The sequence below is a fragment of the Halichondria panicea genome, chromosome 7 (genome assembly GCF_963675165.1).
Source record: "Halichondria panicea chromosome 7, odHalPani1.1, whole genome shotgun sequence".
NCBI classification, from domain to species: Eukaryota; Metazoa; Porifera; class Demospongiae; order Suberitida; family Halichondriidae; genus Halichondria; species Halichondria panicea.
The window spans coordinates 1,434,481-1,454,478 of record NC_087383.1 but is presented as its reverse complement, the minus strand read 5'-3'; the positions used below and the strand labels follow the sequence as shown (position 1 = coordinate 1,454,478).

Here is a 19,998-nt window from a genome sequence, read left to right as displayed (position 1 = left end):
AGAGAGCAATAATAACCACCACATACCTTGAGGGCAAACAGAAATAGTGATTGGCCAGGAAATGTCATGTTTTATTGACCGTGAAGGAAATATGTAAGCCACTGACTCTGGCTCAATTAAATGGTCGCTAATACGGTAATACTGTAAAGAAAACAACTTGAAGAGGGCAACAAATTCAATATCTTTCCTACTGTATATTTCGCAATATTCTGTCCCCAAAAGACTTGTATTAAGACGACATCATTATTTAAAAGGTTGTGCCCCTGAGTTAATTACTTACCTGTTTGTGGCTGGGGGAGTAGAGAGGAGCTGTGGGATGGAGCACGGCCTTCTGGGCAAAGTAGAACAACTCAGACACATTCTGTAGCTCCTTTGCAGAACACTGTGCAAGGAAACATGACTTATATATATATAATAATTATACTTATAATAAAAATTAATACACTTTGATTATGCAAAAAATACATGTATAATTATGTAGTGAGTAAACTCCCCTGAAAATAGTTTTAAGCTGTAACAACAATAATACAATGGACATTGTATATGTCCATATAATTATGAGCCGCTGCCCTCACCTCTAGACCAGTCTCCACATCCACACACGAGTTGAGCACATTTTGTAGTTTCTCGGATTGAAGCTCTCCGTTGTAAGAGAGGTCCGCCTAGACACACCCACTGTTAGTAGTTGTCATGGTAATGTGCGTACGAGCCGTACCTTGTTGCCTGCTAGTACTATGGGCTTGAGGAGATCTTCTGAACACTGTTTTACGAGTGGTATCCAATGCTCAACCACCTGCAGTGGTTGTCATGGTGTTGTCATAGAGACGCAAACAATATTGTTCTTACCCTGTCCAATGCTTGGTCCTCTGTGAGGTCATACACTACACACACAACATGGGCCTGTGTGTGGGGTAGAGGTCAAGGTGCAAGTTACGTGCATTCGTCTTACAGTACATGCATACCTTAGCTATTTCTTGTTCAAGATCCTCTTGGCTCTGGTCACGCTCTGTGAAATAAAGAAAATATTTTGAGTCAAAATACAGTAAAACATAGAAATTAATTTAAACTTCCAATTAGAGCTTCCAAGCATCCCCCACACACACACACCCACATCCTCACACACACACACCCACATCCTCACACACACACACCCACATCCTCACACACACACACCTGAGTAGTCTACAATGTGGGTGGGTACTTTCTCCGGAGTGACGTCTCCTGGGATGGTGATCTCCTCTGCCCTCGTTGGTACGACAATGGGAAACTCCTCCCCCACCAGTGATAGGATGATCGACGTCTTCCCACACTGGGCTGTATGTGTGTGCATATCGCATGTATGTAACGTAAAGGGCTTATCAAACAGACACTATAATTATTACGTACTTATGATCTTGTGTGTGGAATTGGTGTATGGGTTGGATAAGAGGTGTATGCATATGTGGTGTGGTGTGGACAGCACTCACGGTCTCCAATCAGAAGTATTCTCACAGGCATTCTGTTGACACCACCATCATAAAACTCTAACTGAAGTGCATCCAGTCTAACAATTACCGCGGCTACTTGAATCATGCAGTCCGCGGTCTGACCCCGAGGCTGATCTTCAGGTGCAGGGGATGCGTGCATGCGCAAACAGTCATAGCAATGCCACAGAAGTTTTTATTAGGCCCTGATAAATAATATTATGCTTTTTTTCACCCATTATTAATTCTTGAAAAATGTGCCTATTATTCTCATAAAAAACCCGATTATTCTCATAAAAGTGCAAAAAAATGCGACATATAATTATAAAACGTAGACATAAACACAGCACATGTACACATGCAACTGACACACGACATAATTAATATAATCATGATTCTCAGTGTTATCTTGCTGACTTGAACTGATTCCAACTTCAGCATTTTTGTCATGAAAACGTCGTTATGCAAAACTTAATGTAATGATCTTTACCAAAAATGGACATTTACGCCTATTTTTTATTCCCAATTATTCTTTAGACACCTATTATGCTAAATTATTCCGAGCATAATTTATCAGGGCCTAGTTTTTATGTACTGTACATGTACTGTATTGCTTATTCTCATAACAGGCTATTCGAACTGGACACTGGGAACACTGGCATCACTGTAAACACTGCATGTACTTATTGCGTAGGTGGGACTCTGTAATTATTAACTCTTTATGACAGAGCTCAACAAACACAAAATCAGCATACTATTAATCGCAGCTAATAGAATTGATAGTTATTCTTTTTGCATAAAGACAGTTTGCGTTAACTAATACAATGTTTACATACATTCCTATCTAAGTCGTTTTTGTAGTTCATTTCCATCGTGAGCTTTTACTTTGTTGAGCCTTCTCCAATATTGCTTGGTGTCAGGTGATAACTCTGATGGTGTCTTGGGCGTCTCGGCTCCTTCAATTAGTCCCCACAACCATTCAGGATACTCAGAGTCTGGTTTGATAGGAGGATCGCTGCCATTCTTTAAAATATTCACACCGTTGCACACAGTGGGGTCCAACGGACCAGACGAATTGGTAATGTTAGTTGAATCTTCTTTGTTCTTCTTACTTGCAGCTTTACCTAAGACAGAGAAAGTATGCATAATTATGGTAAGGTAAAGATCATTAACTAGACAATATAAAATTAATGACCTAGCTAGTACCATACAATTAGCATGTACAGCACTGGATGTTAATCTTAGGCAGGGAAGGGTTAGCTTAGCTAAGGAAAAGTGATATTATTTAGAGCGTTTCTACATCCCGTGAACATCCGGTGCTGTTACAAGCCTACTTGATCGGGTAAAGCATCATCTCAAAAGGAAACGAACAATATAACTGTTAACATCGCTTACTTTTTGCTCCTCTTTTCTGCACAACAGTATGGCCAGGGGCAACAGGATGTAATTGTTTAGTTAGGCTCCACACATGCGTGCATCTGTCCATTCTAATCAGGTTGGTCGTAATAATAGGCCTTGATCCAGTTGAAGGACTAAACATCAAATACTTTGACCAGATGGAGTAGAATCTCGAGCATCTGTGAAATCTTGACATGCTTTAACACTTTGTTTCCCTCAGAGTAGGCCAAGTGACTGCTTTCAAAGCTTCTCTTCTTTTGAGCTTCTGCTTTCTCCACCACGTGTCAGCCCCTCCCCCAAAGGTGTGGTAGCTCAGTGTATGATGCTGAATCAGCAAAATATGGCCACGGTGCTGCTCAATCTCTTGGTGTTGGATATGCTGCCTTTATAGCTGCTCTGCATTCACACAACCGGTCTTTTCTCTCCTCACATTAAGGTAATTCATATCTGTGTCTCAACTTCCAGAATAATTAGAGTAACATGAGAGACATGGGACTATAGTACAGTATGACTCCGCTAGTTGAGGGTGTGTTCTTCTAATTATGCACGTCATGAAGAATTGATAATAATAATAATATCGTATAGCCGGTAAGTTAAGTTTCGTTGGTGCAAATTTTCATATTTAACTACCCAGTTAATATCTCGTATTCTAAATTTCCGTACAGCTCAAAAGGGTGATGTAGGGCCGGCTATATTAATTTAATTTCGAATAAATACCCAAAAATATACATTTAAACAAACACCATTGAGGAACCGCCTTTTGGCCGTTATAGAAAGGTGGTCTTTGTTGAGAGGTTTCGATATCCAACCACATGTATGCTCTTGGCCTCCCTCACAAAGCCTTCAGTGCGGCCTGGAATCGAGGCTAGTATGCTCTATGAGTCAATTCTTGCTGCAAATAAATCTTGGAGCTTTGCTAACTGCTTCTCTAGCTCGTACAAGCTTTGAAAAGGCTGTAGGAACAAGCTACTATACAGCTAGGCGGTTTTCACAATTATTGTGCTAATTATTTATTAATGCTATCTCAGCAATAATTTTCTGTGTGTGGCTCTCCGTTCTGGGAGGTTATTTTCTATATAAAGCTGATTGGGGACTAGAAGCTGCTTGTTATACGGAGTAAGAGACGGCCGTTATTGAGAGGTTGCTTTACATTGCATTGAAGTTATTGTAGTTTCAATCCGGACCTGAGCTCTTGGCCATTTTATAGCGTATGGTTGCTCTTCAGAGGTGGTCGTTCCACTGTATGAGTCTATGAATGCACATGACAATTGAGGGTGTGTAGTCTAGTCTGACTGTCATTTCTGATGACGAATTGATAACGAAATAATTATATCTGAACATTCAAATTTCGATGAGTACTCAAGTTAATGAGAAACACTTGCAAATCATCGTAATTATGAAGTATACCCAGGCTTCAGCTAGCTGGTGTGTATTATTATGCTGTAGTGCATTGGTCTATTTCCTTTCGGTCCTTTGTAGTGCTTTGCCTATTTGAGAATCTCTCAAGCCTAGTAAGAGCTGTTGTGGAGGTTTTGGTGAGGGTGAATGGTGGATCCAACAGAAGCCAACAGTCAGGTCACAGTGGTTGATCTTCCTGTGGTGAGCATTCTGACCAGAAGCAGCAGAAACTAAACCACAAGCTGGAAACACTAGACCACATATTAACCATAATTAAAAAGTCTGGGATGATGAACTGACTTTAATAACTTCACAGTATGATAGTTGTTCAGCTACATGTAGGCATAAGATAGCAAAGCTTGTAAATATACAACTTGTAGATAGCTCAAGTAATAAATAATCAGCTTAGTTCTTCAATATTAAAAGAGGGTACCAGTATATATACTTTATTTGTTGGTGACTTTCAACAGGTGCTACTTCACAGTTGAGTGACAATAGAACATGCATTACCTGCCTGTATATGATTTGGCATGGGAGAAATACCTCCACAAAGTTCAAAGATAGTTGTCCCATACACCTTAGAGATCACTATGGATAGGTCTTTGTTGGCACGAGAAGAATTGTCCTTGAATTAAATGTTTAGATGAATATACAAAAAAGAGTTGATCAATAGAATGAACATGTAAATGTGCTAGACTCAAAATGTAGAGTGCAAATTGGAGAACAGCTCAAACAGAAACTGTCGTATAATAAGCGTCAATGGATACAAATGAGTGATGACAAAATACTGATTGCACACACTGATGGTTTGACAAGAGATGCTCACTTTTTCTTTTTTCCTTGGGCATGGGATTTTGTCTTGAGAGGAGGGATGAACATGTCCTTTAGTGTTGATAACACTTTAGTGTCGATAACACTCCAACATGTTTCGAAGTGAGCAAGCTGCCGCGTGAGAATTTACGGTCTGCACCAATCTCAGACGGCAACCCGATCACTTTGAACCAGTACTGGGTGTGGATGCGATGAGAGCAGTTTGAAGGAAGTGTCAGCTTGTTTTTGATACTGGACACCTGTTGAAATATTAAACAGGATTCTTGTGCCAGAGTCCCAAGTTCTGTAAGATCAGATAAATAAAATCACCTGTAAAAACTTACCTTACATGTAGCTTGAGTTCATTGCTGCATGGTCCATTGATCAATCAACAACAAACGCTTACAAGCAGTTGTTCTTTAGCTAACGAGCCGGAACGTGCTGCTCCATGCAATTGTCTTGGAAGAGTCTTTGCTGGTTCTAACCCTTCTCCTTGGGGTGGTTTTATAGCATGGTGAAGGGCAATGAGAGGGCATTCTTCTCCTGAACAGTTGAAACTATGATGTTCTTAGCTTTGCAGCCGGAACCAAGCACAAGAATGTAGATTCAGAAATGTTTGCCAATTTATACAGTCTCCTTTGTACACGTTGGCTGTTTAGTTGGCTTCTCTTGACAGGAAGTTAGGAATGTGGTAAATTGTGTTTTAGGACACTTTCTTTATCATGTTTGATCAAAACCTTAACATGTATCCTTTTCTTACAGCTAAAGTGATGGCTTCTTCAGCTGAGAAAGAAGGCAAAAGACTGTTGAGGTATTGATGGTAGTGAGAGCTGCTTCATTACGATATTGATATAACCAACAACCACACATTCAAAACTTTTTCCTATCTGCTAATAATAATTATTATTATTGATAAATCATAATTATAATGTTTATAAGACGGTAGTATAATTCATGCATCAACTTTCAGTACATACAACAACATTGAATCACACACGGGGGAACTGAGCACCTGTGTCTCATGTCTCTTCTTCTTTGCAGGCATGCGTGGGAATATGGACAGAGAATTGAGAGAGAGTCGCATCTATGCAATCATGCTCGGGACCTGTTTGGAACTGAACTACAAGCTTTGAGAAAAAAGTTAGCCCAGACAAAAACTTGACTACAGTACCAATGTGATCATGTGATCCCACATAATAGCAATCAGGCATTGTATGAATGAGGGCTTGTGTTTAACAAGACACATGAACACTGTGTTTCTTTTGTTAATGCGTGCACATGCACACACACTCGCACACACACACTCGCACACACACACACACATGCGCGCGCACACACACACACACACACACTCACACACATGCGCACACACACACACACACACACACACACACACACACACACATACACACACACTCGCGCACACACACACACACTCACACACACACTCACACACACACACACACACACACACACACACACACACTCACACACACATGCTACTTTGTCTCCTCCTCATAGACTCAGAGACAAGAGCCTTCAAGTGATACTCTTGGGTACGTCTCACAGCAGGAAAGCTGAAGAGCTGCAATGGAAGAAATCTGCATACAATGTAGTTCAAAAGTGCAAGGCAATCTCCGAGGTAAACCATCACATATTCTCATTAGCTAAAAGGACGTTATTATTATCACTAGTTGCCATCAATAATAAGGCCTTAATGGTGGTTTTGCCCAGCTTTGCATTTGCCCCCATACAGGTATCTTCCCCACCCAAAGTTCAGTACAATAATTACATGTATACAATAATATCGCGTGTATGATTACCTGTAGAAACTTTCATATTGTGGTTGCCCTGTTATCATCCCATTTTACTGCTATGATGACGGTAGCTACAACCAGAATTGTCCGATAAGGCTCCAGTTGTGCTTACCATTATAGATAGTACAATGCTCACATGTACTTATGTAGAACATTATCATTATTATGATAAATTGGCTCCGTCCTTTCAATTTTGACTAGCCCAGTGCTTTGATATGGCTGTAGGCTGCGCCTAAGTTCGTCCTGTGTTTAAGTTGATGTGGCTAAACTGGTAGACCAATTTGATGAAATTGTTTAATGAAATTGTTAAGGCTTCGAGCATTGATACAGAGAAAGGAACTGCAGGTCTCAATAAAATTGCAGTTATTGAATTTAGTTTGAGAGTTGCAGTACAGTACTATTATGTGAGGATTAGGTGATTGGCTGAGACTATTTGTGTGTTCAATTAACTGTTCCCTGTTTGTGTCTGGGTAGACACGTTTTCTGGCAAGCGGAACAAACCAATTTGGACTGCATGTGGAGAAACGTCTTGTAATGTGGTCCCGTTATTTTGATAAGTCTCGAGCCAAGTGCCAGCTTTGTATGTATGACTTTAATGTGTGTATGGATTGGAGAACAGCATAGTTGCCATGTCACTGCATGCATGTGATTTTTTGAATATGGATTGTTTGTGCTCTGTGAAGTAAAACTACGCCCACATTTAGTAGAGCTTTCTGGCTCTCTCTCTCTCTAGTTTTTAATTCATTGCCTTTTTTGACTTTGATTTACTTTAGCACCGATCACTCACCTTAGGCATGCTAATAAACTGGAGGGGTGAGTGTTTTCTTACTGGGGAATAGCCACTGTGCATGTTCAGGGTTGATACTTGTTGCCTACCAACCTATGTCTGTGTATGTTATTCGAAGGTGTAAGTGAATCTTAGTGACTGTTTACTGTTTACATCGCCACGTTGTCAGGTACTGGAAAGAAGATCTCACTTTGACATTGATTGAATTTGACTCACATTTTCTGTGAGACTTTGCATTACTAGGCTCGGATTAGAGTCTGCCAATTTTGATCACTGCTAGTCTAATCAGTGAACCCACATCAAATGCTTCATCTACATGCATCCCACCACATCAAAGACTATGCAGTGTAGTATACAGATAACAATGTACACCCATTTTGAGGTATAGGTAGCCTTATTGTGGAGGTCAGATAAAGCTGCTTTGTCAGATGGACTACTCTATCTATTATCTGCCAGCTTCTTATCATTCAGCAGGAGGATTTGAAGCAGAACTATCAGTTACATACTGCTATATTAGGCAGTCTCTGGTCATCTGTACCTACTCTATCACATCATGCACATGTTCATTGTATGTATTGTGTAGGCAGTTTGGTCAAGGGTTGGTGCACACACCCAATCAGAGAAAAATCTCTAGAGATAGTCAAATTCATATCCAACTCAAAAGCACTTAGTATTTTGTCAGCAAAATCAATGAGGTGCATCGCTAAAGTGTAAACAGGATTCACTGCTGCTCATGTAATCCGATAACGGACACTTGTACTGGCTATGCTAACAATCTTAATAGAATGTCATGGCTCATTAACTCCAGGGTATTCGTAGACAGATGTACTCTAATGCATCGTCCCTGTCCAATGGGTCTGTGGGCCGAAAATCCATCAAGTTCGAATTACTGTACAAGCTGTGAAAGTAGCATATCATTGACCACAATGAGTTGTTTACTGTAAAACTCAATTTCGTTCAGACTACTTCGCTGATTTGTGAAGCATGATACACCAGAGCTCGGGGGTGCCCTTGTGCTCTGCACATGTGGTAGGGCTGAAGCGGTACAACTAAACTGCTAAACCAGAGCCTCTTAAGACACTTGAAAGGTCCTTGCCTTTTTACACACAAGTTGTTTTTACTGCCCAACTAAAACCATAATAAAACTGTTGTCCACTCGAAAAATGAGAAGCTTCGTTGTTTTGTTAATGGTTGAGTCGAGCTGTTTCATGCATGAGTTACCATTGTTTTGTGGAGCATGGTGCAGAATGTTCCATATGCTCTCATCTGATTGTTTCTCTGCTTAGATAACAGTCAGTAAGTATACTGACCTTTGTGTTTGCCACATGACGTTGACATTATTATGCTATTGTATCTACGTACAATTCATTTAAGTTATCAGTGCATATGCTGTGTACACATAGTACATAATAGTGCACACATATTAGCCTATCCGATCTCGATAAGCCAAGAGGTAACCAGCCGGTGCTGACAAGTCTCGACCAAGTTGACATAGTTGCGGATGTAAGTCACGATAAGACCCCAAAACAGCCCTGAAATGGCGTAGATATTGCGTTTTGGTCACAGTAGAGTGACTCCTCTAAACTCTGATATTGAGAGAGCAAACCGCAGATAGAGCAGATGTGGAGATGCCTAGCATGTGTTGGGGCTCCTCAGAGCTTCCACTGCACTGGCTGGGAGATAGCATCATCAACTGTGGCAGGATGACCTACCTGGACCAACCCACAGTTATGCCTGGATAGTTGCTTTCCCACATTCCTATGCATGGCTGACCTCTACTATGGCATATTGATTTTGGAGGCTGATATAGTTTGGCTGATTGTGAGTGGCTTGGTACAAACCCCTTTGAAAATTCCTTACTCTTGAGTCTGTCTTTCAGTATGTCTGAAAGTAGTGAAAGTCACTAGCCAGTCTCTCTTGAAAATTTACTCATTTATTGTCATAAGCATTCCAATCCAATCTGTTGTTTTATTTTATTTTATAGGCAGTGGATGGAGTGAGCCCGCTGTGCACGTCTTATAGAAACCACCTTGAGATGTGTATCGACTATTACTGTACACTGTTAGAGAAGCTAGAGGAGAGAACGGGAGTAGGTCCGAATAACACAGACGGTGAGTGCTATAGGAATAGTGTAGTACGTACGTGCACTGATAATTACTTAATTATTCCAGCTGCTGATTTCAAGACTGCCGGTTTAAAATGGCTGAAGGATGTGTACTACCAGTGCTTCATTCATTTAGGGGATCTCGGTGAGTGTGTGTTTGAATTTTAGTATCCTTTTTGAGCCTCTGTCCGCTAATTAATGTTTACGTTACAGCAGACTTTATGGTAGGAAGAAGCTACACCCTCACATCCTCCCCTTGGCAAATTTGAGCAGTACATGTTTTACGCAATAATCCCTATGAACCTTATTTGCCACAGCTTCAGATTAGTCCCATGGTTACCATAGCTAAGGGATGTTTTGATAACCCTTTTGGTTCCTTTTATGTGGGTGGTCAGCTGTTCATCATTAGAGTACAACATGTAATGTACAATCAAATTTTTTCAAGTGGATTTAACATTAGCTTGTACCAAGTAGAGTAAATTTAAAAATTTGAAATTTAAACTAACTATGATAATGAATCATTAACTGACATCATTAAGCTGTCTTCCCCTCACTTCCTCCCACACCCACTTCTCTCGACTCTGTCTGTTCCTGGGTGTGCCAAAACTCCTGCCCTCAATGCATTGTACTTGTACACACTTGGCCCAGTGTGTGTGAAATGTGCAGTGATGGGGAACTATCAGTTGTCTTGCTACAATTAATTGTGTGTGTGCAGTCAATAGTGACCAGTACTTACTCAATGTTGTAGCTGATCCTTTTTAGAGGTTTAGTTACATGTCTCTGGCATGTGTGGTACCCCTAATTGAGGCCCTGTGGTTGTGAGTACAAGTTTGCAAGACAACTGGTAGGCCACAACTCTTGGGGCATGTAGTTGAGTATACCAGCAGGTAATCCAGTTAGCATTTTGGCACAGGTATGTAGTGTAGTTCTGCACATGTCTTTTTTTGTCACTGATTTTATAGTCTTCCCCGTAACCAATTCCATTAAGTACTGTAACCACTTAGCTAGGTGGTGTATATTGCATGTGTAGTGCAGTACTGTGGTGCATTAAGGCTTCCTGGTTTTCTAGCTGCCCACCAGACCCTCCACTCAGAAGCAGCTGCCTTATTGTTTCTTCCTAATCCAACTGAGGTCAGGGTGGCTAAATGTTAATTTTCATTAGGTTACTGTGAAAGTCTTATCACTCCTTGGGTATCATTTATCACCCACAGTTGACCTCTGTTCAGTCTCTCTAACCTTTATGGGTCGAATTGTTGAGGAGGGAGCTTGTCTCTTCCAAATCTAAGCTCTAAAGATTGACCTCAAGTCACATGGAAGGTCACTGTTTTCTTTGTAGATGTCTGATATGCATGTACACACTTGACCACAATAATATCCTGTGTTGTGATGATACAGATATCAGTCTAGAGTAAGTCTGTACAGTGGGTTAGAAGAATGCTGATTGACTTGGGTGCACTGAAGTTTTTCAGAGAGAACCATTTGCCCTCCTATCTAGAGCCCCTATATTTCAATTGTTAGCTCACACTTGTTTGGTGGTTAGCCACACTGAAACGAAACACTAACCATGCATCAATCCTACCTGGGCTTCTTGACCATGCTAACTTGTTCTGGGGCACCTACTTCAAAGCTATCTACTTCTCATGTGGCTCATGGGAAACCACTACCAAATTCCTTTAACTCAGCTGGTCAAGCACGAAATGTTCCCTAAAAACATATTATATTCTCCAATGAGCAGGTGAAAAATTCAAAGTATTTTGTGAGGATGTATGTAGTAGTTAAGAAGAATTGTGTGGGGATTGCGAGTATATAAATTATATGTACGGTTCACGTATATGTACTGTTCATGTAAAAGGTATGTGGGAATTTGAACACATGCACATACACCCACTTTTGTAGCTTTTATAAGAACAATAACAACATGGTTAGTAAGCCTCCTCTTGTCTGCTGAGTGGTCAATATCAAAATTTGAACTGTCCACCCACTTTTACGACAAAGGCACGTTGGTCAGTTATCCTTCCAAGTGGTGTAAATCAAATTTCAAAATGTCCACCCACTTTTGCAGCCCTTCCACAGAACAATGCCTGTGTTGGTTTGTTATCCTCTTCCTCAGTTAATTCCCTACCCAGTGTTTTGATAGCTGGCAACTTTTGCTCTCATCTATCTAGCCAGATCTGTGTGGGGCCCTCACCACACACACCATGCAGTGTAGACAAAGGGGGAGGGAGGGTAAGGACTTGTCAAAGTGTCTACTGTATAACAAACAGTTCTGTAGGAATATTAGTGAGTTAGAGCCAACATCGATTATATTACCATGTCTATAAATGCGTAACTTTTGCTTTCTGCCTTTCAACTATAGTATAGTAGCTAGCTAGGTTTCCTTGATGACCTATCCCTCAGCTCCTAGCAACGCAGGTTGGGGTATAGTATTCTGACAGGGTTTCTCTTCCTCTACTGGGAGTGATAATTATCAATTTCTGTTGTGTGGAGAAAAGCATTTCAATCAGGGTGGACTGTTTGTACACTGAGCAGCAAAGGAGGTCTAAACAGAACCCATAATAATGTTCATCTAATTAAACTGCTAACGAAATGGTCACAATAAGTCATCGAATGATTTTTGGTTCTTTATTATTTATTCGAGGCACTATTAAGTGTTTGGGCTATTGGTACAGGAATGTTATTGTAAACTGGAAGCAAATTCGATTTTCTTGTTATTGCGAGTACAACACTGCAAATTTCTGTCTAGTGGATTTGTCTGGTGTAATGATATTAAGATGTGCGCATTGTCTTCCACAAGGAGAATTCAAGGTGTATCTAATACTTAGGCGTATCTGGAAACAGTGGAATGCGAAGAATGGCCTCCTTGGACTAAAATACGAGGCTATTGGCATTTACAGTAATCACGTTTTGTCAACTGAACCCAGAGAGCGGTTGAGATTAGGGTGCTTGTGGCGTTCCTCTGTTGCTGGTCACATGAGCCACTGCTTATTGTCTGGCAACTGTTGGAATGACTCATCTTACAATCCTGGAATGAAAGTTATAATGATGCATCGTTTATAGTTGTCCTGAAAAGAGAGCGAATTTGTTTTGTGTGAAGTTGGGAGAGCTGATAATGTGAGCCTGAGAATTGGGTGTGGGCGCTGCCCGTAGATATCATTACTCCATATATTTTTTGTAGAGCATTAAGCTGCATGGCACATGGCACAGTGAAACCTGCTTATAGCCTTGGAAGAAGAAGGCTAACAGTGTGATCTACATGGAAATTGATGACAGTTTTGAGTACTCCCGGTATTCAGCTTTGGTACTCAGTTTGCCTAGGGAGAAATATTGCATGTGTATGTGATTGCTATTGTATTAAGAATGCTGTTGTGGTGCTGTGTATAGTCTGTTGTGGTGTGGGGTGTGGGGGAGAAGATGAGGTAATATTCAGCCTTATCCTGCTCTAGATATTTTGTCTTTTTGGTGATATCTGCCATCCTTATTCGTGATTTATATCCTGGATGTGCGTAGCTGTAGCCGTCTTTATGGGTTACTAGGAAACCTCTTAAATTATACGATGCTCAATATACTCAAATGTTTAGCCTACAAACACCTGTAGTGCTAACAACATGTTCGTACTGTGTCTACAAGTTATGAAACCGTTCTAGTAATAAACGTTTCCAGATCTGCACACAGGATTATCTGTTTATCAGATCCATGACCACCATGCATTAGACTGTGTTCTGCCTTGTGTAAATGAACATTATTCTTGTGGTATGTCTGTTACCATGACAAAGTGTGCCTGCTAACCCGCTGTTATGATTCCGGGTATTGAAACTCACCACGCTCATACAGCCCGCTACCAGGTCACAGTGGGCGGGAACCACTACACAGCTGTTGCCTACTACCATCACGCTATAGCACTGGACCCAAGCCAAGGTACCCTGCGTAGCAACAAACTGTATCCTGTACAGCGGGGATTGGTAGATTATTCTAGCATAAATTTGAGCCTTTTTGGGTAAGTAGAGACTCACTTACTTAATTTGAAGTAATTTTTTCACTCTCTTATATACGTACATAGTGTATAATTATGCAAGGCATGAGACATCATTATCGATATTTGGTGATATCGTTAGTACAAACATACAATGTAGTCAAAGTGTTCTTTTTTGCGCAGGTGCTAGCTACAATCAGCTAGCTGCGCTGGTCGGCAACAGGAACGAGCAGCTGGATGCAGCCTACTACTATCAGAGAAGGTAGGTCGAAAATGGTCAAACAAAAATGTGCGATACGTACATGTACGTATGCCCCTTGGCAAAGTGTCTAGTCTTACTATTCATTCATACCCTCGTTACATTCCTTGATTTCACGCTTCAGTTCTGAAATTGATGAGTTACATGAGAGGCATACAAGACTTCCAGACAGTGGTGTCCTATTTCGTAGTTAGCAGTCTTCTGCTTTCATTGAGGTCTTTGTATAGCTGCTGCTAATTTCCCCTTGAGCTGTTTGTTGTCATGCTTCACTGAGCAACTCTTTGGCAAGCAGGAATGAGCATACTGTATATCTACTAGACAGTGTCTATAATAGGAATTAATAGGTTGAGGAGAGAGTAGACGCTTCTATAACAGTTGTATGGTACTGTAATAGCCAGGTGTACAAGGGACTGTGGTTTTGTTTAGACTGCATGGTGGTTGACAGGGAGTCTATATAGTGTGTGTGCATGTGCATCTTTTGAGGGGTGGTTGTCAGGGAGTCTATAGTGTGTGTGCATCTCTTGAGGGGTGGTTGTCAGGGACAATAAATAACCTTCTAAGTATTGTGTGTGTATGAGTATGGTCTCAATGCCAAAACATTATAGTGTGCATGACTGCCGTTCTGGTCTCATTAAACAGGAAATTGTTACCCACATGTTATCCCCCAACCTTTCATGTTATCCACTCCATCCTTCCTAACCTCCCCCCTCCCTCCCCTTCTATTGCAGTGTGACCTCCTCTCAACCTTTCTCTGGTTCTCTCTCAAACCTCACCCGTATCTACGAGAAGAACCAAAACCGACTGGAAACAATCGAGAGAAAACTGGAAACCACCACTGAGCAGGATATTAGGTACTTAATACTGGCAATGCTCTCTAAGTTCACCATTTTAGAATAATTATTTTGAACGTGAGTAATCTTTGCTAATAAGCCACATTAGCAGAAATTTGACCTATTGCAATCTAACTATTGCGCTTTGGCAAGGATCGTGTGTCATACCAGTGCCAGTATAGGTTTTTGTGGTTTTTGCGGTTTTTGCGGTTCTAAGTAATCAACGCTTGCAAAATTCGCTTGTGTTTGATGCTCGCAAAACATACGATATATAATTTATTTTCTCTGTGTTTCTCTGTGCAGGGAATTTACGCGTGATCTCTTGCTGGTTAGGTTTCTCCGTCTGCAACAGATGCTCCAGCCTACTGAAAAGTAAGTACAGTCCTCCTCTACCATAGCAAAGATGGCTTATGTAGGTGTTGTTAATAACACCCCTCTGCAGTAAAATTAATTATAGTATTATTAATATAATACAGTGTACGTATCTAATGATGTGTTTAGATCAGTGATTGGTTGTATAATTACTATCATTTTTCTGAAATTGACCTATTGATAGCTAACGTGGTATAACTTATTGAGTTATGCATTTTAAGATGCATTTTGTTAGATCAATGATTGCTCTTGAATTGAAACGTTTTATTCTTTAAGAAATATGTACTGTTGTCTGACTTACTGCAGGTCTGTGTTAAGTTCAATAAATGAGAAGGAGCTTGAGAAACTGTGTAGAGCTATCAACAGCAGTCTAGAAGATTGCCTAGACCACGATTTAGCACTGCTAGCCAGTACTGCTACTGTGACAGTGATGGCTGCTCTTAGATCTGACATCCATTCCTCTACCAACCAGGAGCAGTATGAAGTACACGAGTCTATACCTCACGATGTTATGTTGAAGATGTGTGCACTGGCCGTTCTAGCCTCACACACTCTTCGATCACTTGGTGAGTTCAACTTTACCAGGGCTCCATTGATGGGGGTAATTTGCCCCCCCCCTAGGATCAGGCAGATTCATTAATAGGCATATAATTTAATTACTTGTGAGCTAAAATTGCACCAGAATCGATCTAAGGCCCAATTTTTCCGGGGGAGCATGCCCCCAGACCCTCTTAGTTTGACGTGCACTGAAGCATACGCCGCAGAGGGTTCGCCCCCCCCCTACATTTTTTATTTGCCCAATTTGCCCCCCTAACCCCAAATCCTGGATGCAGCCCTGTTTGTGTACCCTTAATAACTTGTATTGATGGTACTCTTATATATCTACTCTTGATTGTAGTCATGTAAAGATGGCTCAATTAATTGTGTACAATTTGTTATTTTGGTGATAATTACCAAATTCAGTCCCTCCTCCACCCACCCAGGCTCAACGTTCACCACCTCGGCCACTTCTTTTGCTCTCTCTGTCTTCTCTCAACTGCTCCACTATGCACATAGGAGACTCACTCTCCTCCTCACAACAGCAGTTGCCTTAGCTACCCCAGCGGGTCAAACCGCCCCCCCTCTCGATCAATACTTAGATCAAGGAGACAGCATGGTGGAAATTTTACAAAAGGTGAAATTCGATGTGTCTCAAGTCACTGCTTCGAGTGCAGCTACTGAAGTAGCTAAAGGAGCTACTGATATCTCAAAACAAAAGCAGGCCAAAACAAAGCAGCAGGCCGAAGAGAAGAAAATGGTTGAGAAAAAGAAGAAACGATTGCGTAAAGTGCTCACTCGGCGAAGGCGAAGGAGAGGTGGTGATAAGAATGACTCCAGTGAGGAGGAATGTGAAGTTCTCAGTAGCAGTGATGACGAGTCCACAGCCAGTGATGATGACACCCTCTCTATGGACCTGTCTAACACCCTCGGGGAAGATGATCTGGAGATGCTCGAGAGGCTCTCAGATTGCAGCTCTTCAGAGGACGAGGGCACTAAGGACAAACTGCCTTCTCTGGAGAAAACTCCTCCCAACACATCTCAGCCTTTAGCGGCAGGCGGCATGTCACCTGCCTCGGTACAGAAAAAAGCAAAAAGACAAATCATCCTTGCCGCAAACTTCAGCAACGCTCCGAGGCCAAAACTTGAAGAAGCGAAAACCGAATCTGAGCTTCCTCACACTGCAAGTGGATCTTTGGTACCTTCTTCCCATGCTATCGATTCGTCAGTTAAACAAGACCCCACCACGTCAGTTGACAATGGTTTACTGTATTTGATGGAGAAGACCGGACATCAGTCTATTGTGTACAGTGTGTGCTGTTTGGTTGCTGAGGAGAGCTACTTGATGTCCTTGAGGGTGTTTATGGAGTGGGTACAATCCTATCCAATTGCAGTGGCTACTAGTACACAGGTAATTGAAAGTGACGTATGTTTGTTGTATTTCTATACATAGGTGTTGTATCACATGCTGAATTTCTTACAACTATTAATTTGTAATAAACGAACGTGACTAGAATCTTTCTGTACTGTGTATTCTATGATAGCTTTATTAGTATTCCTATTTGTTAATTTATACACACAGGGCTTGTCTGGTATCTGGTCTCATCTGGCATCTCTTATAAACTTCCTTCCCAGCGAAGACGAACTGTCTTGCTTAGGTCAGTGTGCATGCATGTGTACTGTTCTTTGCCGTTAGTTGATGGTGCATGTGTTCTCCCTTAGATGACTCTGCCAAGATTGATGAGCAGTTCACCAACTTTGCCTTACTGGAGGACATAGCTCTGAGAGGGTTCCCACCTCTAGTTGGCTACCAGGCTAGTTTGGTATACAATTCACACTCTGAGCTAACCAGCACCAAGCAGGTATGTATCAGCTACAATAATTATGTGCATGTGAGCTAAGTTATATAATATACGTATATATAATATTAGCATGCAGGTGTGTGTCAGTCAGCCTACAGTATGTGTAGAGGTATATTATTATTATTATGAAGCATCTCATCTTGTAGGCTGCACAGAGAGTCCGCTATTGCACAACGTTTGGCCGTTTTGTTGCTGATCTCAGAGTGAGTTCATTTATTGTATTGAGAATGGGTGACTGCATGTTACACTTTTATACTGTGCTTAGACTGTCCCCTCGTTCTCGTGGGATCTCCTTACTAACAAGTTCATCGGGGCGGCACAGAAACAGCAGATTGATGAGAAAAGAGCTAAAGAAAAAGAGTTAGAGCAAGAAAAACAAGTCAGTATAATTATCTCTCATATATACATACGTATATACATCTGCCTGCTGTCACTGATACAGTACTTCATGTTTTCACTACGTACCAGCCTTGTTCTAATTGCATACACATGTAGGCACAGTTACAACGCTCCAAGTTAATGAATGCAATGGCTCAACAGAAACTACAGGTAAGGTCATTCAGCCAGAGTTGTTTGTGCATGTGCATGCATGTGTGTGATCTTTACCCCCCCCCCCCCTCTACAGCATGAAGTGGCCACTCTCGAGGTGTCAGCAAAGAAGCAAGCAACTTTCTTCACACCCTACCTCGTACCAGATGCTCACTCACTTTGTACTGGACTCCATCTTGTCAAAAAGCTTCTCACCTCTGAGAAATTTATCTTTGTGATTGCTAAGTCGAGTAAGTATACTTGTAATAAATTTTAGCATACACACTTTTTTCATACAGCCATTGAGGAGTTGGACAGTATGAAGAAAGGACGAGACAATTATGCTGCTCGAGAAGTGATCAAGTTTCTCGAGCGAGAGTTCAAAGATGGCCACAAGTTCATCAGAGCACAACAGCCTGAGGAATCTATCTCACCTAGCGCAAAGAAATCTTCTAAGATGGACATTGATATCTGGTACGATGTAAAACAAAAGTCATACAACATGTAACTATAATTAGGATGATTGCTTGTGTCAATCTGTAGTAGTGTCGTGCATAATTATAATGTGAGTATATACCGTGTAGCGAGTTTTTTTGAGGTACTAAATTTTCGCGGATTGCTAAACTAAACTAAACATTTCGAGGATTTTTTTTTTGAGGATAGTGGTTCAAATGACCACACCCCTACAGTAGAGAGGTTTCAATACTAAATGTAAACCAAAGTTCGAGGCACTATATTTTCGTTTTTCTGGGTCAAACCTCGAAAATAGCCCGCTATACGGTAATTATAATGTTGTTCATTCGATTACGTCCATCACTTTACACACACATACAGGCATTTGGATCGTCTGATTGACTGTGCTGTCTACTACAACCAGAGCTTCAGTGAGAGTGGTCAAGACAAGACTGCAGTGACTCTTCTATTGCACAAGAAACTGCTGAAGACAGTGGAAGATCCTGGCCCCACTGATTCTGACCAACTCATGCAAGTTGTTCACAGTGCTTGGCAACACGGAGTGGAGCTAGATAGTGTGATGAACTTTCATAGCAAATGGCAAAAGAAGGAGTCCACAAAACGAAAATAAATGTCGTGAAGGGACTCCGCTTGCCTGTATATAGTAGGCAAAGGGACATTTTAGTAATAATTTGCCTGTATATAATTATGTGCAGAACAGATAATAAAAGAAACAGTTTTTTAACTATACAACAAACAACAGTAGCATATATACAGCTAAACCAGTACAAGTTTTCATGCTCTGCTCTTTTGTTTTGTATTCTTAATTTCTCTGAAGTACATGTAGTATAGGCCCTCAAATGGTGTACATGAATGCTGTCATTATTGAATCTTGTGTTTCTCTGATAGTTCGGGATCAGTGAAATATTCTGTATAATAAGAAAAGCATTTTAATGGTTGTGGGGTGCACATAATTATTTGAGAGAATGCGTTATTACCTGCAGCAAATTCTCTGATCTTGGCAGGACGAGTTAGTAAGACCTCACTGTATCATACAGTGTGTGTATAGTAAATGATGAGCTTTCATTAATAGACAAGCACACCACTCACCTGACAAAGTTTGAGATCAATACTGACAGTTCCGGATGCTTTCTTAGATAGTACTCGTTCTCAATTCTTGATGTTACCTAAACGTGAACATGAGATTGGAATACGTTGCACCCACTTTTATATACCTTGTGCTGGTTGAGTTTATCTTGTTGCTCTTTAGTGAGTGCAGTGGTGTCATTTGGCTCCAGATTAGGCTTCTGGCTAAGCTTGGTCTCCAGTTGCAACTCCAACTCCATGGCTAGTAGATTCCTGAAATGGGTGCATTGAGGTGATGACAATGAATAATGTTATTTGTTAGTG

At 41.0% G+C, this 19,998-nt stretch overlaps 3 protein-coding genes across 5 annotated transcripts in view; 1 reads left to right on the top strand and 2 right to left on the bottom strand.

Annotated features, from left to right (window-relative positions):
• LOC135339019 (mitochondrial Rho GTPase 1-A-like) overlaps window positions 1–1,558 on the bottom strand; it is a 5,891-nt gene extending 4,333 nt beyond the window's left edge. Inside the window, exons 1-7 of the mRNA XM_064535120.1 lie at window positions 1,467–1,558; window positions 1,174–1,314; window positions 963–1,006; window positions 847–900; window positions 716–793; window positions 576–662; window positions 281–382 (exon numbers count right to left, since the gene is read on the bottom strand). Coding sequence (XP_064391190.1) covers window positions 281–382; window positions 576–662; window positions 716–793; window positions 847–900; window positions 963–1,006; window positions 1,174–1,314; window positions 1,467–1,497 — 537 coding nt within the window. The 5' untranslated portion in view covers window positions 1,498–1,558. The remainder of the gene's footprint in view (window positions 1–280; window positions 383–575; window positions 663–715; window positions 794–846; window positions 901–962; window positions 1,007–1,173; window positions 1,315–1,466) is intronic.
• Window positions 1,559–3,163: 1,605 nt separating this feature from the next.
• On the top strand, window positions 3,164–19,478 carry LOC135339006 (nonsense-mediated mRNA decay factor SMG5-like). 3 transcript variants are annotated; one of them, XM_064535095.1, is made up of 20 exons: window positions 3,164–3,297; window positions 5,832–5,880; window positions 6,111–6,209; window positions 6,591–6,711; window positions 9,658–9,784; window positions 9,845–9,922; window positions 13,609–13,692; window positions 13,931–14,009; window positions 14,735–14,857; window positions 15,140–15,208; window positions 15,515–15,774; window positions 16,192–17,156; window positions 17,328–17,403; window positions 17,468–17,607; window positions 17,754–17,810; window positions 17,873–17,986; window positions 18,103–18,156; window positions 18,233–18,386; window positions 18,435–18,609; window positions 18,970–19,478. In XM_064535095.1, the coding sequence occupies exons 2-20, from the start codon at window positions 5,840–5,842 to the stop codon at window positions 19,217–19,219; spliced, it is 3,066 nt and encodes a 1,021-aa protein (XP_064391165.1). In that variant the 5' UTR covers window positions 3,164–3,297; window positions 5,832–5,839; the 3' UTR covers window positions 19,220–19,478. The 3 variants fall into 3 exon arrangements, with proteins under 3 accessions (XP_064391165.1, XP_064391168.1, XP_064391166.1); XM_064535098.1 differs by lacking the exons at window positions 3,164–3,297; window positions 5,832–5,880; window positions 6,111–6,209; window positions 6,591–6,711 and adding an exon at window positions 9,038–9,176; XM_064535096.1 differs by lacking the exons at window positions 3,164–3,297; window positions 5,832–5,880; window positions 6,111–6,209; window positions 6,591–6,711 and adding an exon at window positions 9,261–9,494.
• On the bottom strand, window positions 19,292–19,986 carry LOC135339066 (RIIa domain-containing protein 1-like). The gene is made up of 4 exons (XM_064535192.1): window positions 19,824–19,986; window positions 19,699–19,775; window positions 19,587–19,633; window positions 19,292–19,517 (listed from the first exon to the last, which is right to left on the bottom strand). The coding sequence occupies exons 1-4, from the start codon at window positions 19,932–19,934 to the stop codon at window positions 19,471–19,473; spliced, it is 282 nt and encodes a 93-aa protein (XP_064391262.1). The 5' UTR covers window positions 19,935–19,986; the 3' UTR covers window positions 19,292–19,470.
• Between the last annotated feature and the right edge of the window lie 12 nt (window positions 19,987–19,998).

What these genes read in the sequence shown, in the direction of transcription:
- LOC135339006 (XM_064535095.1), top strand. Translation starts at nt 5,840, where the DNA reads ATGGCTTCTTCAGCTGAGAAAGAAGGCAAAAGACTGTTGAG. An exon ending in ATGCTCCAGCCTACTGAAAA is followed by an intron (nt 15,209 to 15,514) that starts GTAAGTACAGTC and finishes GACTTACTGCAG; the next exon opens with GTCTGTGTTAAGTTCAATAA. An exon ending in AGTTAGAGCAAGAAAAACAA is followed by an intron (nt 17,987 to 18,102) that starts GTCAGTATAATT and finishes ATACACATGTAG; the next exon opens with GCACAGTTACAACGCTCCAA.
- LOC135339066 (XM_064535192.1), bottom strand. Translation starts at nt 19,934, where the DNA reads ATGGAGTTGGAGTTGCAACTGGAGACCAAGCTTAGCCAGAAGCCTAAT. An exon ending in ATAAACTCAACCAGCACAAG is followed by an intron (nt 19,776 to 19,823) that starts GTATATAAAAGT and finishes GTTCACGTTTAG; the next exon opens with GTAACATCAAGAATTGAGAA. An exon ending in TTGATCTCAAACTTTGTCAG is followed by an intron (nt 19,634 to 19,698) that starts GTGAGTGGTGTG and finishes TGTATGATACAG; the next exon opens with TGAGGTCTTACTAACTCGTC.